Below are 18,608 nucleotides of genomic sequence, written 5' to 3' on the forward strand. Positions count from 1 at the left end.
ATTTTTTACGCTGGTGACCCTGCCAGTTACACATTTTCTATCCTAGGGTGACTGTTCTGCAATTACTGTCATGTAATTTTTCTGGGTTGTATTGAACTGCATTAGGTTATTATTGTTTTGTAGTAGGACATCTAGTGTATGTTTTTGGACACTACAGGTTCTTTACTAATGTGATTTTGATATCTACCTCTGTCCTCCCCTCCTGTTTAGTGCTAGTTAGTTTAAAGCTAGACAGACCCTTCCCAATTCTATGTTCCAACAGTCAGTGATAGTTCTCACAACCATGCTCAGGAAAGTCTTTTTCTTTTTACACTTCAAAAACAAAAAGAAAAGCATCCTCTGTATTGCATTTAGACAAAGGAAAATTGCATTGGATTCAATGTCTGTGACTTACTGAAGGGTTAAGCTGCCTGTGGGTGGTGTCAAGTCAGCAGTTAAACAGACTGGGTCTAATCAGGTGGGTCAAAGCCAGGAGGGGCATTTGAAACAGAACAGTGACCTTATTTGCTCTTTATATTGTATCTATGGAGAAGCAGTATTGTCACTGGGACAGGAAGTGTGCTGGGACTAGAGAACTCCTCCCCTCTTCTCTCCTCTATTACTTAATGGGGAGGCACTCTGTAGTTCACAGATGTGAATTGGACAGGGCTGATAATGTTTGAGATTCCAGTCCGGCATTGTCAGCTCACTACAAGAAGACAGAGGCTCCATAGATTTCTGCAGGTCAACAGTTTTGTTGGGCACTCATTGAACACTTTCCACGTTATACTTAATAGACCGAAACCGAGAAAATATGAGAAGATCAGTGTTAGGGTTTACATATACTTATAATGGTATGCCAGCAAGCTTTGTGACTTTTTAATCTCCACTAGCAAAAATCTGGACACATTTCTCCCTTCCTCGGTTGGTATTTTTATCTTGAAGGCTAATAGCCAGATTTTGGGAAGAAGGTGGCATAGTTCCATTGACCTGTACACCTGTTGTTTTCTCAGGTTATCATACTCAAGGATAGAGTTTTCCACAATGACACACTATGAAAAAATCCTTCGTGAGACACTATGGAGGCTTCCCTTTCTGACTTCCCAAGATCCTTGTTGCTCAACTAGGGGCATAAGTACCAGTCATGGACCCTCATAGCAATGTTGGGGCCCCCAACCTCATAGTCAGTAAATTTCTAGGTACCTGTGCCGGGGGCAGACGTTGTCAGGGAAGAGGAGGAGCAACACTGCAGGGAATTAACTTTTAACCTTCCTTTTCTAGCTAAGCGCTCAGTCCTCAGTGACTCCCCAAATTTTTTCAACATCTCAGGACTCAGGACCTTAGTGTAAATAGTAAGTCCAACCACCGCCCACCGCTTCCACCGCCACATCAAGCAAGTGGTGGTGTAGCAGTGAGTACAAATAAAAAAGTTTTATAGTAGCAATAGGAATGATCATCACAATATTTTATATTATGGCATCGTTGTTAGTACTCCTGCACACAATTACTCTATAGCCCTAATGCAAACTTCTTAAAACTGAATTCCAGATATAGCAGCTTTTACATGTTTACATTGGTCAAGCTTGGATCAATGTAAGTAAACATGTGCCGTACATGTGGGAACTCTGTGGAAGCCGGAAATCATTGTAGTAGGCACTGCTATTCCAGTGATCTCCACTAGCTTCTGGGCCAAGCAGCTGCCCTGAGTTTTCCATCAAAATCAAAAATGCAACCATCAGTCCCTCCCTTCACGGGTACTACACTCTGATTTGTCGTTTCAGCCTCAAGTCCAACCATTGTCAAACGTTTGTAGAATTCACCTCCATAACATCTCTAAAATTCACCTATTTTTAACAAATGAAACCACCGAGCTCCTCATTCACTCCCTCGTTATGTCTCGCCTTGACTATTGCAACTCCCTTCTCATTGGCCAACCCTCTCCTCCAATCCCTACACTGGCTCCCAATCACCCAGAAAATTAAATTCACAATACTCACCATAACATACAAAGCCATTCACAACTCTACCCCAAGCTACATCACCAATCTTGTCTCCAAATATCACCCAAGTCATCCTCTCCACTCTTCTCAAGACCTCCCACTCTCAAGTCCTCTCTTCTCCTCCTCCCACGCTCATCTCCAGGATTTCTCCAGAGCCACTCCCATCCTCTTGAACTCGCTACCTCAAACTGCCCGGCTATCCCCTACTCTTGCTACCTTCAGGAGATCCCTGAAAACTTTAGTTCCAGTGAAGGGAACTCTTAAGGCGTCAGCATACCAAGACATTTTGTACAATTTCATGCTCACAATTTTGTGAGAACAGTTTGGGAATGGCCCCTTCTGGTTTCAACATGACTGCGCACCAGTGCACAAAGCAAGGTCCATAATGACATGGATGAGCTAGTTTGGGGTGGAAGAACTTGTCTGGCCTGCCCAGAGTCCTGTCCTCAACCCAATAGAACACTTTTGGGATGAGTTAGAGTGGAAACTGTGAGCCAGGCTTTCACGTCCAACATCAGTGCCTGACCTCCCAAATGCGCTTCTGGAAGAATGATCAAACATTCCCATAGACACACTCCTAAACCTTGTGGACGGCCTTCCCAGAACAGTTGAAGCTGTTATAGCTGCAAAGGGTGGGCCAACTCAATATTGAACCCTACGACCATTAAAGTTAATTGCGTGTAAAGGCAGGTGTGGAAAGGGGTGGAATCTCTGCTGCAACAAAAACATCTATATTGAGATGCCTGTACCAGGCCAGACGCTTAATCGCGATGAATTGGCAGGCAAAGAATCCTCCAGCACTGCAAGCATGGATAAATGCCATCAATTCCATAATCTGGTTGCGAACGGGCAATGTATATTAGACAAAATAACCTTAAAAAATTCAAGCTGCTGTGGAATCCATGGTTGAGGGACATCGGCTTCCCCCTAGATGAGATAGTGGAGGATGGGACCTAGAGTGCACCTATCGGTCTCAGGCCCGGTGCGGCCTGGGAGTCTACTGGAAGCTCCTTATTTCTGTCCCTGAATGGATTCGCCACTTCGTCATCGGCTGTCCAGATAAGCTTGTTTGGATTTAGCAGCGTGTGTTCGAAGAACAGGGGTATGGGGGGGAGGAGGGGTTAGCCCTACAGGGGCGTTAGCGATAATTAGAGGGATAGATATGACTACGTCATTGGTGTTAAGCAGTTTCTTTGGAAGGAAAACTCAGTATTTTTTGGCTGACATGTATACTCCCTCTATGTATGCAAAACTATGTTTTATTTATGCATGTATAAGTGAAATTCTTTTTTTTCAATAAAAAACTATTAAATTAAAAAAAAAAAAAAGGCAGGTGTCCCAATACTTTTGACAATATAGTGTATATGTGTGTGTGTTTTATATATATATATATATTTAAGCTAGTTAGTGGCATTGATAATGTTGAGGAGGAAGTACAGGTCAAATAATATGGCTGGGCACCCACTAGTTTTTATTTTTTATAGCTATTTTCTTTATTTATAGCAATTTACATTTGGTAGTTCACCAGACAAGGACCAAAGATAAGATGTTTTATGATGGGTTTTTTTCCAATAGACTTTGCAATCTATTATTAACTAGCCTTCCATACTAGCGAGCTACTTCTAGGCAGATCTCCGGGGGCTCGTTCTGCATTATATCAATAATCCAGTTGATGTAATTAAACACTTTGGTGTAGATTCCCGGCTTGTTTGGTTGTCCACATACAGGATCTCCCCAAGATGTGATTCCTTGTAAGATTAAGTTGCATGACAGGGGACCTCCGGAATCACCCTACAAAGAAACAAAATATATGAGGAACAACAGCAAATGTTGGAGATAAAGGATCACCTGAGATAATATGGGATCTATTTGGTTGGAATCGCTGGCCTTGAAGTAAAAATGCAGAAGCCTTAACCACGCCCTGCTCTTTCCAAATTGGAACGATTTTACTGGAGTTGAGCTTGTAAGAATGTTTTCATTTTTCTATTGAAACCCACAAGCTTGGCTATTGTTTTTTTTTTGTTGTTTTTTTTTTGGAAGAGAGTGAGGGAGCCATCCGTGTCTTGGCATTTTGACACTTTTTTGTGAAATGGTAGGGGTTCATTTACCCCGTTACCATTTCACACAGGGGGGAGGCCAGGATCTGGGGGTCCCCTTGTTAAAAGGGGTTCCAGGTTACGATAAGCCCCCACCCGTAGACCCCCACAACCACCAGGCAAGGGTTGTGGGGATGAGGCCCTTGTCCCCATCAACATGGGGACAAGGTGCTTTGAAAGGCTACCCCAATGCACCCTCCCCATGTTGAGAGCATGTGGCCTGGTACGGTTTAGGAGGGGGGCTCTCTCGCTCCCCCTCTTTTCCTGCGGCCTGCCAGGTGCTCAGATAAGGGTCTGGTATGGATTTTTGGGGGGACCCCCACGCCATTTCTTTTTTAATTTTGGTGTGGGGTTCCCCTTAAAATCCATACCAGACCTAAAGGGTCTGGTATGGATTTTGAGGGGGACCCCCATGCCATTTTATTTTAAATTTTGGCATGGGATTCCCCTTAATATTTATACCAGACCCAAAGCGCCTGGTGATGGACTGGGGGAATCCCATGCAGTTTTTTTCAATTACTTATTTTATCTGTATTGCCAAGACCAACAATTCATTATAGCCGCGAGTACTTTTAAATGATTTTTTCCTTTAGCGATGTAATTTTGTGCAGGGACTGTTATAAACACAGGAAAAATGTGCCACTTTACAGGCATACTATAGACACCCTCCAGGTACGAAACTTAACCGGTTCCTGACCGGCGCACGCCGATGTACGTCGGCAGAATGGCACGGGCAGGCATATTGTCGTACAGGTACGTCCAATCTTTGTTGCCGCCCTGCCATCGCGAGCGCGCCGCCGCCGGCGCACTCGCATGCCAGTCGGGACCCCCATGAGTCCGGTCGCGGGTCCCGTGGACTCAATCGCCGTGGGCATACCCACGACCGTCTCACAGGGCGGCTGGACGGAGAAATACTGTTGTAAACAGCATTTCCCCATTCTGCCTAGCAACTAGTGATGCTGATCTCTGCTCCATGTGATTGGAGCAGAGAACAGTGTTCACTAAATGAAAGCCCAGCCCCCCACAGTTAGTAACACACCCCTAGGAACACTTAACCCCCTACACTGCCACCCACTGGTTAACCCCTTCACTGCCAGTGTCATTTACACAGGAATCACTGCATTTATATAGCATTGATTGCTGTATAAATGACAATGGTCTCAAAAATGTGTAAAAGATGTCCGATGCGTCCGCCATAATGTCGCAGTCACAATAAAAATCGCTGATCGCCGCCATTACTAGTAAAAAAAAAATTATTAATAAAAATGCCATAAAACTATCCCCTATATTGTAAAAGCTAAACCAACCAATAAGCGCTTATTGCGATTTTTTTACCAAAAATATGTAGAAGAATACGTATCAGCCTAAACTAAGGGAAAAAGTGTTTTTTTATATATTTTTGGGGGATATTTATTATAACAAAAAGTAAAAAATAATGCGTTTTTTTCAAAATTGTCGCTCTATTTTTGTTTATAGCGTAAAAAAAAAAACGCAGGGGTGATCAAATACCACCAAAAGAAAGCTCTATTAGTGGGGAAAAAAAAGGCCGCCAACTTTGTTTGGGAGCCACGTCGCACGACCGCGCAATTGTCAGTTAAAGTGACGCAGTGCCGAATCGCAAAAAGTGGTCTGGTCTTTGACCAGCAAAATGGTCCGGGGCTGAAGTGGTTAAAGGAATATTTTACTTTTATTGTTTCACTTTAAGCATTATTAAAATCACTGCTCCCGAAAAAACGGCTGTTTTTAAAACTTTTTTTTGCATTAATACATGTCCCCCCGGGGCATGACCCGGGTCCCAAAACACTTTTTATGACAATAACTTGCATATAAGCCTTTAAAATTAGCACTTTTGATTATTCATGTTCGTGTCCCACAGACTTTAACGGTGTTCGAACAAATTTTTTGCCTGTTCGCATGTTCTGCTGCAAACCGAACTGGGGGGGGGGGGGGGGGTGTTCAGCTCATCCCTAACCACTATACCTTGTGACTGGATCAGGAAGGTCATAGGCCATGCAATCATTACCTTGTATTATATGTGTATCCCATCATGACCATTGGTGGACTCTGTAATTTTATTATGGTATTCTTGTATAACCATGTTATTATCACTTACCACTGTTGTAGAAATCAACGCTGTGAATAATATGTGTTTCTATATATATGGAATAAATGTATGTAATAATCATGTATTTACAGATTATTAAACTTCTTGATATCGACCATTGTATTCTATTCAACCCCGTGCTTCACTCAAAGTCCCACCCTTTTACTCTCAATTTCTCATAATGACAGGGATGGAGGTGCATGACCTCACCAGATCATGGCCTCATTTAAAGTCCCAACATTCCCCATTCCCCTTTTCCTAATTTTTTTTTACAATAGAGGTGAAAAAAATCATTAAAAATCTGCCCAACCAGCTATTCACTAAATTAATTTGAAAAATTCATTTTTTCAGGGTTCAGTACATTTTCCTTTCATAAATTAAAAAAACAGTTGCTCCAACCCTAGAAAAAGACAAGCTCTGCACACCAGAGGTGAGGTTGATGCTTCAATAGCTTGAGAGGTACAATCGTGTTGACCTCCTATCACAATCATGCCCTCAACCCATTTAGGAAACCCCTTTAGCAATGCACATGGCTGCAGTAGCAACTTGGCAAGTTAGTTGTACATAAACCTCAATATTCCCAAGTACAGATAACACAAGAGTCCATTAGCGACATGTTTATGTTTTCTAAAGTTAGCCCTTTTTGCCGCCACCATGTGGCCTCCATCCTGGGCTAAGGAGCTAATGAGCTGGAAATAACCATGGCAGAGGACCAGCAAACTCATGGCCATCTTACGGTTAGGATACCCTATATGTAACCCATATGTCTGGTGTGCTGTGCTTGTATCTTTAGGAGGTGGGCCATGTTCTTTTTCAGTTTAAAAAACCTGACAAGAGTCTTCCCCGCCTTCAAGGTTTCCAGCACACAGCATGTTGTCCGTTATTGAATCATTTTCATAAAATTCCTGGCAGTCACTTGCAGGCACTGTGGTGACGTTCAGGCACATAAGGATATCCGTATATATCTCTGAGAAACACAGAATTCATATATTTATTAAGTATTTATAGACACAGCTTTGGACATTTTCTTGACGATGTTGAAAGGAAAAACGTCACAGGGCCACTTCTAATTGGTGAAAGTCTGCATCTTGGCCAATTGAATATGGAACTTTCACGCTATCAGTCATCCTCTTAGCCCAAATAATTGGGCCCTCCAGCAGTTGGACCTAAGGGTTACTGTACTCCCTTTTTCTGCCTTGTCTAAGCACAATATAAATTGTAATATGCTACAATGACTCAACCTGAACCCAAAGGATTGGAAGGTGGTTGGCCAGAATTTATGATGAAGATGGAAAGCTCCGTCAGGAAAAATAGAAAATGGATTTTAAAATGTCTGACCTCGGTATCTACTGTACAATTATGCACCCAATATTACCAATATCACTAGCAATTCTACTTTATTTTAAAGTCTCACTTTATGCAAACTCCAAAATCAGCTGGAGAAGAGCCAAGAATCATGGGAACTCATTTTACTCCCTAGGGACAAAAGAAGGCCCAAACCCAACAGGTTGAAAATTCACTTTTAGATTAAGTGATCTTTTACTCTATAAAACAGATTACCTCCTGGAGAAATGGTGGATCCCCATCCTGAAATGATACAAATGGTGTTGTCGGCCACTGGCTCAGTGGGTAAGGTGATCGGTTTTACATAGTCATTAATCTCGACTGGTAAATTCATTTTGAGGAGCATAATATCATTGTCGTACGTGCTGTTATTAAAGCTGGTGTGCATACACATCTTAACAGCATGCCGGCATTGCTCAGTATCTTCATGCTCCGCACGATTATGATCCCCCAGGCATATCTGAATATTCCTAATAAGCCAAAGTCATATGTTAGTCAAGTTGTGTCTGAAATGTGTTAGAAACTATTAACTCTGAGTATTAACCTATGTAGAAGTTTTCAGTCTACGGAATTAAAAAAGGAGCTTAGCATGATAACCTTTCTCCTCTAACAGGAAAGTCTATTATTTTCAATAAAATATTGTACATTTTAACCATGTTTCTCAATCTACAATCTCCAAATAATGCAGATTTTGCGGCAAACAAATATACACTGCTCCCAAATCCTTAAAGTGATTGCAATAGTTCGTTTTTTCTTCTTTTAAATAAGAAACATGTTATACTTACCTGCTCTGTGCAAGGGTTTTGCACAGAGTGGCCCGGTCCTCCTTTTCTGGTGCCCCCCCCCCCCCAGCCGTGCTCCTGGCCCCTCCTCTTCATCGAGTGCTCCCACGGAGAGCCGCCTTCCATGGGGGCGTGCTCCTGAGTCCTGTCCATTGACACAGACAGCAGGCTCCTGTGTTACTGGATTGGATTGACAGCAGCGGGAGCCAATGCTGCTATCAATCTATTCAATGAGAACCTGAGACAGCAGCTGGAGCTTCTGGGCTTGTCCTCGATGCTGTAAAGAAAAAGGATGCCTCTGGGGGGGGGGGCTGCTGCAGTACAGAAGTTTTTTTCACCTTAATGGATATGCATTAAGGTGAAACATCTTGAGACTTTATAACTCCATTAAGCTTGCCATAGATGGTTCTAATCTCGGCTGGTTCAGCAGGAACTGGCTCAGATTCGATCCAGCTATGTGCGGGCTGATTGTACCCAAGTCAATCCATTAATGGACTTGGGTATAACTGGCATGCTGGATGTCCAGCATGCAATTATTGCCAGAGGCTATATCTGCTTGCAATTGTGTTTTCCTGGCAGTGATACCTCCCTGCCTCCCCTCCCCCCCCTCTTCTTGGTCGCAGGAAAGGAAATTCCATAATTTATTGCCTGCTTTACTACTGGGTCTCCCCCACCCCCTGTAGACTCCATGTCAATCATCCTATGCCCCAAAAAGTCTAAAAAATTCAGGTGGATTTATTGTAAAGAAAAAAAGCAAGTGGCAATTGCTGGTTGAAATGCATCACAAAAAGCTATTTGAGTCTACACCAGAACTGGAGGTCTGGTCAGTAAAATTTGCTTACAAAAGAGATCCAAATCTCATTGTATGTCCAAAAATGTACCCCCTTACATTAGGTGCCCCCATTATTGGGCCTCCCTACATCAGGTGTCCCCATCCGAGTGCCCCTTTCAATCAGATATCCCCATAGGAGTACCCCCTTACATCAGGTGTCCCAATCAGAGTTCCCTCTTCCATCAGGTGTCACCATTAGAGTACCCCCTTACATTAGGTGCCCCATCATGATTTGGAGGTCTGGTCAGTAAAATTTGCTTACAAAGGAGATACAAATCTCATTGTATGTCCAAAAATGTACCCCCTTACATTAGGTACTCCCATTAGTGGGCCCCCCTACATTAGGTGTCCCCATCCGAGTGCCCCTTTAAATAAGGTATCCCCATAGGAGTGCCCCCTTACATCAGGTGTCCCAATCAGAGTTCACTCTTCCACCGGGTGTCCCCATTAGAGTACCCTCTTACATCAGGTGCCCCATCATGATGCACCCTTACATCAGGTGTCCCCTTAGTGATACTCCTTATATCAGGTGTCCTCATCATAATGCTCTCTCAGGTATCCCAATCAGAGTTCACTCTTCCATCGGGTGTCCCCATTAGAGTACCCTCTTACATCAGGTGCCCCATCATGATGCACCCTTACATCAGGTGTCCCCTTAGTGATACTCCTTATATCAGGTGTCCTCATCATAATGCTCTCTCAGGTATCCCAATCAGAGTTCACTCTTCCATCGGGTGTCCCCTTTAGAGTACCCTCTTACATCAGGTGCCCCATCATGATGCACCCTTACATCAGGTGTCCCCTTAGTGATGCTCCTTATATCAGGTGTCCTCATCATAATGCTCTCTTATGTCAAAGGCCCCACTGCCTTAGGTGTCCCCATCAAAGTGTCCCTTTACATTAGGTGTTCTCATCCCTTACATCATATGTCACACTCTGAGTGTCTCCTTTTATCAAGTGTCCCCTTCAGAATGTCCTCATACATCATGTCATGGTTGTTAGGAAGTTGGTGGTTCTAGCAATGAATGACTGCAGAGGAGGGGGGAACTGGCTGGCTGACAGCCCGAATAGGACAATCACTCCATCCAGGTCCAGACTGCACTCCATCATTTAGTGGTGGCTGGTCTAGAAAAGCATGAAGCCCTACCTGAGACAACCACTTTTGGTGCGTTTCACCCAAAGACCCAGCTTAATGTTAACAATTTTGTGTACTTAGAATGCTGAACCTGTCCTGGAATTTTATTCTATTTTCAGAAAGGAGGGGTTAGAACCTCTGTAGGGTTTTACTGCTGTCTGTGTCACCCATTGTGAAGATTTCATCTTTCTATCCTAGGAAGCACCAGAGAAACAGAGAGTCCCCGTATAAGATCACAAAAGGTGTTTTGATTGTTGTCAGGCATCATTCCACCCTTACTTCCCTTTTCATGTGGCACAATATTAGGGAGTGGAAACTTCTCCAAAGGGGACACAGGTAAAATAAAAACCTGCAAGAAGTTCTAACCCTTCTTCACTCTATTTAAAACGAGAAAATTGTTTGAGCAGAATGCTAATTCACATTTTAGACACATTGAATACTTACGACATTTTGCAGTGAGCTGCCGTCAGTATCCAATACTCATTTATAAGGATCCCGCCACAGATAAACCTGTCAAAGTAATACAGAGCCGCCTGCCATGGCTGAGAGTACGGAACACATTCTTCTCCTCCTATGATCCGTCCAATGGAGGAGGATTCAACTGGAGGAAATAGAACTAGAAAAGAAAAAGACTCAAAAACAATGCTGGACAACTAATCAGGAATCTACCACAAATAAACGGAACCGAGGACTATATGAAAAGATAAAGCTGTACTGACTTTAAAATATATATTTTTCTACAAAATCACTCCTTCCTTCCATTTCCTTTCTTTTAATTTTCCTTCATTTCCTTCCTCCCTTCCTTCCTCCCATTCATTGCAGTCCCGTTCCTTCCTTCCCCTCTTTCTTTCTTTCTTTCTTTCTACCACATTATCTTTAGTTTGAGCCTTCCTTTCTTTCTCCCCCTCATTCTTCTTTTCTCCATCTTTCTTCAACCCAGGTCTTCCTTCCTTCCTTCCATCTATTTTAATCCTGTTCCTCCCTGCTCCTCTTTCTTTTTCCTCCTTTTCTTTGCTTTGTCCCTTGCCTTCCTTTCTCCCCTTTCTTTCTTTCTTTCTTTCTTCCTTCCTCCCTTCACTTCCTTCATTGTTTCTCTTTTCTCTTTCCTCCTTTCTTTTCTCTTCCTTTCATTTTATTCCTCTTCCTTCCTCCTCGTTTTCTTTTCTTCCTCCTTTCCTTTTTTATTATTCCTTTCCTACTTCCTTCTTTTTGTCCTTCTTTCCTTCCTTTTTTCATTGCTTCCTAGTGTTCTTCCTTCCTTCCATCCTTCTTTTTTTCCTTCCTTCCTTCCGTCCTTCCTTCCTTCTTTTTTTCCTTCCTTCCTTCTTTTTTTCCTTCCTTCCTTCTTTCCTTCTCTTTCTTTCTTCCTTCCTTCCTCCTTTCCCTTCCTTCATTTTTCTCCTTTCTCTTTCCTCCTTTATTTTCTCTTCCTTTCATTTTATTTCTCTACCTTCCTCCTCATTTTCTTTTCTTCCTCCTTTCCTTTTCATTATTCCTTTCCTACTTCCTTCTTTTTGTCCTTCTTTCCTTCCTTTTGTCATTGTTTCCTAGTTCTTCCTTCCTTCCTTCCTTCCTTCCTTCCTTCCCTTCTTTCTTTCTTTCTTTATTTCTTTCTTTCTTCCTTCTTTCCTCCTTTCCCTTCCTTCATTTTTTCTCCTTTCTCTTTCCTACTTTCTTTTCTCTTCCTTTCATTTTATTCCTCTCCCTTCCTCCTCATTTTCTTTTCTTACGCCTTTCCTTTTCATTATTCCTTTCCTACTTCCTTCTTTTTGTCCTTCCTTTTGTCATTGCTTCCTAGTGTTCTTCCTTCCTTCCTTCCTTCCTTCCTTCCTTCCTTCCTTCCTTCCTTCCTTCCTTCCTTCCTTCTCCTTTCTATTGTGTCCCTTTTTATTTTTCATTCCTTCCTTTTCTTCCCCCCCTTTCTTAACAGTCACATGTCATCCCAGTTGGTACACCTGGTCTGTCTATAGAGGGCCCCCTCACTGCTCAGGTTGGAAGCCCCTTAGACATTTAATTCCCTCTCACCTGCCGTCCCCAGCAGTGCGGCCAGCAGAAGCACAAGCATTTTCTCTCCAGATGTTTAGAGCAATTCTGCACAGACCATGCTACTTGACCAACTCTTAGATTACTCCATGAATTATTAACATGATAGAATATGAGGTTTGGAAGCATGCACTGCTGGTGGGAGCATTAAATGTGCCAAAACCCCATCAGTCCCCATGACAAATCAGCATTGTAAAATGTGAGGGGGAGTTATGCAATTTTAAGTCCCTGAGCAATACGAGAAGTTGGCCGGTAGCCTGCCACCAGTGTACACACCTCAATGAAATACTATTTGTATCTGGAGTTGCCCTTTAATTTTGCAAACCACATATCTAGAGACAACACCTCCCGCTGTATCACTAAGTCCTGAACACACAGCTGGGGAATTAATGGATCAGCTAGCCAGGTTTTCCCACCTGCTGCTTTCCCAGGGTCTGGTAAACACGAGTGTGACCACGTTCAAGGTCCCAGGATAGAGCGCTGGCACAAGAATAAGGTTCCGTGTACACAGAGCCCGGATGAGCTATATACAGGTGGGATGGAAGAGAGCGTCACTGATCTGATGTATCCAAGTACATGAGATCCATGAAATAAGCACTCAATCCCTTAACCTCCCTCTTAATGAGTCACACACATTACATAATCAGAGACTTGTCCTTCTAGACAGGAAACAATTGATCAAGCAAACAACACTTCAAATACGTCAGCATTGCATTTAACATAATCCTGTCCTTAGAATGTCCTTAAACTGTCCTTAACGTGGCCCTTCTATTCACCTTAAGTGTCTTAATGCATACATTCCTACCATGGCACAATACACAGCAACAGTATACATTTTTTTTTTTTACCTTAAAGTGATTGTAAAGGATCGTTTTTTCTTTTTGTTAAATAACAAACATGAAAAAGGACCTGGGGGTCCTAGTAGATGATTGGCGTAGCAATGGCATGCAATGCCAAGCTGCTGCTAACAAAACCAACAGAATATTAGCATGTATTAAAAAAGGGAACGGCTCCAGAGATAAAACAATAAATAAATAAAATAAAAAACAATAAATAAAATTCTCCCGCTCTACAAGACTCTGGTCCAGCCGCACCTGGAGTATGCTGTCCAGTTCTGGGCACCGGTCCTTAGGAAGGATGTACTGGAAATGGGGCGAGTACAAAGAAGGGCAACAAAGCTAATAAAGGGTCTGGAGGATATTAGGTATGAGCTCTGAACTAATTCTCTCTGGAGAAGAGACGCCTGAGAGGGGATATGATTTCAATATACAAATACCGTATTGGCAACCCCACAATAGGGAGAAAACTTTTTCGCAGAAGGGAGTTTAGCAAGACACGTGGCCACTCATTAAACTTAGAAGAAAAGAGGTTTAACCTTAAACTACGTAGAGGGTTCTTTACTGTAAGAGCGGCAAGGATGTGGAATTCCCTTCCACAGGCGGTGGTCTCAGCGGGGGGGCATTAATAGTTTCAAGAAACTATTAGATAAGAACCTGAACGACCGCAACATACAGGGATATACAATGTAATACTGACATATAATCACATCCTCTTCTGGGGTCCCCCCAGCGGCTCTCGCGGCTCCTCCCCACATCAGATAACCCCCTAGGAGAAGCACTCTCCCGAGTCGAGCATTTACGTCCACAGACAGGAATGCCGGACTCGCACCCCACCCGGCGCCCACGTCATTGGATTTGAATGTAATACATGTTTTGTCACAGTGTGATTAGTAGGATGTGGGTCCTTGGGCCTACCCTGAAAGTCTTGGGAGGGGGTGGACATGGCTTTCTGGTTTGGTTCGCCCTCTCTCATGGGGTCTTCCTTTGGGGGGAGCCCCACGGAGTACTTGGGTGGGTCTGTTTCAGCAGACCCTCCAGAGAAAGGGGATCTGTCTGGTTTCAGCCAGATGGGCACAATGAGTACCTCATTCCCCGTCTGGAGCCTAACGCCCCAGGGGTTCAGGGTAAGGTGCTTCCTAGGGAGGACCCTGTAACACCCGTTGCACGTTTTGTGTCACTTTTTATGTGTGTACACTTATTGGCACCGGGTGGAGTTTTTGGGTGTGTTCCACACCCCACGGGCTTAAAAAAAAAATGGATTTGATTGACAGCAGTGGGAGCCAATGACTGTGCTTCTATCAATCTATCCAATCAAGAAGCAGGACCCCATGGAGAGAGGGACAGCACATCCCCGCCGAAGAGATGAAGGGGTTGAGGTAAGTAAAATCAGTGGGCTGTGAGACCGGTGACTGCCAGGTATATTTTCACCTTAATGCACGAGGGTTTACAACCCCTTTAAAAAGCCATTGCTATGCTGCAGTCAGTGACTTTGACTAGGCTTAGATGATGTCATCATCTGATGACATCATCTCAGCAGGCTGTAATCAGTCTCCTATCCCCTCATGATCACTCAGACTGCAACTTTCTTATTGCAAATACTATTTTGTACAGCAGTAATGAGATGCAGAAAGTGAAAGACCCCTGTATGGTAGAGAGGGTTTGCTAATGATAACATATATGATGTTGTTAGAATACAAGAAGATGAGAACAGCTATCAGGACCTGGATCACCTGCTGGTGGCACTGTGCTTCCCAGAGCGAGAGGTTGTAGTTTTGGTATCCACAGCGGGTATCTCCCAGCAGATTCCAGCAATCAGTCTCCATCTGATGCTGGATTATGTGGTCCTGTGCCCAGCAATCTGTGTATTATGCAGTCCAATGTCCAGAGCTCTGTTTATTATGCAGTCCTGTACCAAAAGCTCTGTGTATTATGTAATCCTATACCCAGGGCTCTGTGTATTATGTAGTCCTGAACTCAGAGCTCTGTGTATTATACAGTTCTATGCCCAGCGCTCTGTGTATTATGCAGTCCTGTACTCAGCATTCTGTGTATTATGCAGTCCTGTACCCAGTATTCTGTGTATTATGCAGTCCTGTACCCAGCATTCTGTGTATTATGCAGTCCTGTACCCAGCATTCTGTGTATTATGCAGTCCTGTACCCAGTATTCTGTGTATTATGCAGTCCTGTACCCAGTATTCTGTGTATTATGTAGTCCTGTGGCCAGTGCTCTGTGTATTATGCAGTCCTGTGCCTAGTGCTCTGTGTATTATGCAGTCCTGTGCCTAGTGCTCTGTCTATTATGCAGTCCTGCGCCCAGAGCTCTGTGTATTATGCAGTCCTGTACCCAGTATTCTGTGTATTATGTAGTCCTGTGGCCAGTGCTCTGTGTATTATGCAGTCCTGTGCCCAGAGCTCTGTGTATTATGCAGTCATCTGCTCAGAGCTCTGTGTATTATGCAGTCCTGTGCCCAGCACTCTGTGTATTATGTGGTCCCGAACCCAACATTCTGTGTATTATGTAGTCCTGAACCCAGTGCTCTGTGTATTATGCAGTCCTGTGTCATTTGCCAATAAAATCTTTTAAAATCTAAAAGATTTGGTCACCTTACCCCTGATTGGAGTTTTGTGACATGGTACATTATCCTGCTGGAAGGAGCCATCAGAAGATGGGGACACTGTAGTCATAAAGGGATGGACATGGTCAGCAACAATACTCAGGTAGGCCGTGGCATTTAAATGACGCTCAATTGGAACTAAGGGGCCCAAAGTGTGCCAAGAAAACACCCCCCCCCCCCCCACACCATTACACCCCCACAAGGCAGGATGGATCCATGCTTTCATGTTGTTTACGCCAAATTCTGACCCGACCATCTGAATGTCGCAGCTGAAATCCAGACTCATCAGACCAGGCAACGTTTTTCCAATCTTCTATTGTCCAATTTTGGTTGAGCTTGTTCGAATAACCCATTCATCATAGACTATTTCACGATCCTGTAGGCTGCAAAAAAATAATGCTTAAAGCGGAGGTCCACCCTAAAGTGGACCTTCCGCTCATTGGAATCCTCACAGTGTACAGTACAGGTATCTGCACCCACTTCCGGGATAGCTCTCTGCGGAAAGGGGCGTAGATTACGCCCCTTTCCGAAAGTCCCCCGCTGCCTGCTGGGAAACACACAGATCCCAGAGGCAGCGGGTCCATCCTTATTGCGCAGCGCGACTCGCGCATGCGCAGTAGGGAACCGGGAAATGAAGCCGAAAGGCTCCACTTCCTGATTCCCATACCCAAGATGGTGGCGGCAGCACCCGAGAGATGATCGAGAGATCGGCTTCGGGTGCCGACATCGCGGGCGTGCTGGGCGGGTAAGTGTCCTTATTTTAAAAGTCAGCAGCTGCAGTAGTTGTAGCTGCTGGCTTTTAAAAAAGGAAAAAAAACAGCGGAACTCCCGGTGGACTCCCGCTTTAATCGTACAAAGACTGTATTTTTTTCTTTTTTGTACCATAAAGAAAGCAGTATTGCATCTGTAGCCGTAGGAGTAGGGTTGCCACCTGTCCAGGATTCACCCAGACAGTTCGGGTTTGAAATCATGTATCCGGGTTTCAGACAGCCTGAAACCCAGACACATTATTTAGACTGGACTATGGCCACCCAGCAGGGTTGCTGGCTGCAGTTGTCTAAGCTGAGAGCGTCTGTTACACATTTTCACTATGCCCAAAGCCAGCACTAAAAATCCCCCCCCCCCCCCAAACACACACACAGAAGGGAGAGGAGAGAGGGCTAGATCTGCACCTCTTTCCCCCACCCCCACCCCTCTGTGTCTGCCCACACTCCAATCACTGGCACTGTGCCTCAGAAAAGGAAAGATGGGGCTGGAAATTTAAAGTCCAGCAACCTCAAATACATCTGGATTGAGAAGAGCTGACTGCCAAGGGGTGAGTGAGCTCACCATCCATCCCTGTCTGTAACTGAAGTCCGCCCCCCCCCCCCACCCCCCACTTCTCTCTCCTGCCTCTAAGTAAGTACACTAAGGTAAATCAGAGTTCTCACAGCACCCCTTACATCAGAGTTCCCCTTTACACCAGAGGCCACAGTGTTCCCCCCTACATCAGATTCCTCCTTGTACATCAGAGTTCTCAGTGTTCCCCCCCCTTAGATCAGGGTTCCCAGAGCATCCTTTATGTTAGAGGCCCCAGAGTTCTCCCTTACATCAGAGTCTGCAGAGTCCCCCCTTACAGTGAAAGGGAACTCTGCAAGTTCAAATGTAAAAGGGGAACTCCGTGGACCCTGATGTAAAGGGGGACTCTTGTTATTAACGTCATATGATTATGATTCAATAGCAAAATATATGTATCGTTTATACTATAAAAAAAAAATTGCTGTGTGCCGCTAAAGTGTTCGGGTTTGATTTGAAGAAAAGGTGGCAACCCTACGTAGGAGCCTCTGAGAAAGAAATAAAAAAACAATTAAAGTGGAATTTCTGCGTAGGACGTGGATACACCAGCCACCTGAAAGTTGGATAGATTTTATTTACCCAGCTAAGGACACGGGAATGTTTATTTATACCATGAAATAGATCTGAGTCATTACTAAGTCTATAACGGATTCCATAAGCTCTGGTGTATCCATGTGACTTTGCATGTAACACGCCGATCTGTCATAGCTCTCACTGGGGAAAGAAGAAACACAAACAAAATGGAATTAAAGGATAAGCACCATATTTAGATAAATAGGAACTCACGCCAACGTCATGATGCTTCTGTACACAACACGGGCACCATCGAAGAGACAGTAAATATTTTTCGAGTTTTGGAACCGTAAAAGAAACTTGAATTGCAACTTTAATTAATAAAAAAAAAAAAAAAAAAAAACATTTTTTTTTATTATTTCTTTTATTTTAACCGCTTTTAAAAGCCTTGATTTACGAAAGGGTCAGTTTATGGAGTGGTGTCCCTTCCTATATTTTATCTGTGAGCAGCGAATATTATAGACATGGCTCGCAAAAAACGTAATGAGGACATTGTGCGCGGCGCGGAGAGAGATAAATAAAAGCGGCACCTTTACTGCATCCGAGTTTACTGCCGATAAGGGAGCGAGAACCAGACTTCAGATAAAAAAATAACCGGCGGTATTTACTGAGCTGTCCATTGCCGATCTTGCTTCTTACAGACCTGGCCTTGGGAAGTTACATTTTTATATTTGGTCTGGTTTTTTTTTTTTTTTTTTTTTACTGTTTGAAAGACATGCCGCCCATCCAGGGACACCAGCCCAGGATAACAAGTATAAAAGCCTTCTAATATTAACGTTTATTTTGCTGTACAATATTATTAACACCTTATTGATGAAGGTAAAAAATAAAATAAAATAAAAACCTTAAAGTGTTACTAAACCCACAACAGTAAAATCAGTCTGTATATACAGTAAAGCATGCTTGTTATACTCACCGTGGAACCCAAG

At 43.6% G+C, this 18,608-nt stretch overlaps 1 protein-coding gene across 1 annotated transcript in view; it reads right to left on the bottom strand.

Annotated features, from left to right (window-relative positions):
- Nucleotides 1-12,436, bottom strand: part of LOC143933361 (transmembrane protease serine 9-like) — a 29,486-nt gene extending 17,050 nt beyond the window's left edge. Inside the window, exons 1-5 of the mRNA XM_077456229.1 lie at nucleotides 12,298-12,436; nucleotides 10,717-10,888; nucleotides 7,740-7,993; nucleotides 7,007-7,146; nucleotides 3,589-3,770 (exon numbers count right to left, since the gene is read on the bottom strand). Of these exons, the coding sequence (XP_077312355.1) occupies nucleotides 3,589-3,770; nucleotides 7,007-7,146; nucleotides 7,740-7,993; nucleotides 10,717-10,888; nucleotides 12,298-12,337 (788 nt within the window). The 5' untranslated portion in view covers nucleotides 12,338-12,436. The remainder of the gene's footprint in view (nucleotides 1-3,588; nucleotides 3,771-7,006; nucleotides 7,147-7,739; nucleotides 7,994-10,716; nucleotides 10,889-12,297) is intronic.
- Nucleotides 12,437-18,608: the final 6,172 nt, after the last annotated feature.

Source organism: Lithobates pipiens, unplaced genomic scaffold (genome assembly GCF_037356315.1).
Source record: "Lithobates pipiens isolate NorthernLeopardFrog02 unplaced genomic scaffold, aLitPip1_a1.2 Scaffold_27, whole genome shotgun sequence".
NCBI lineage: Eukaryota > Metazoa > Chordata > Amphibia > Anura > Ranidae > Lithobates > Lithobates pipiens.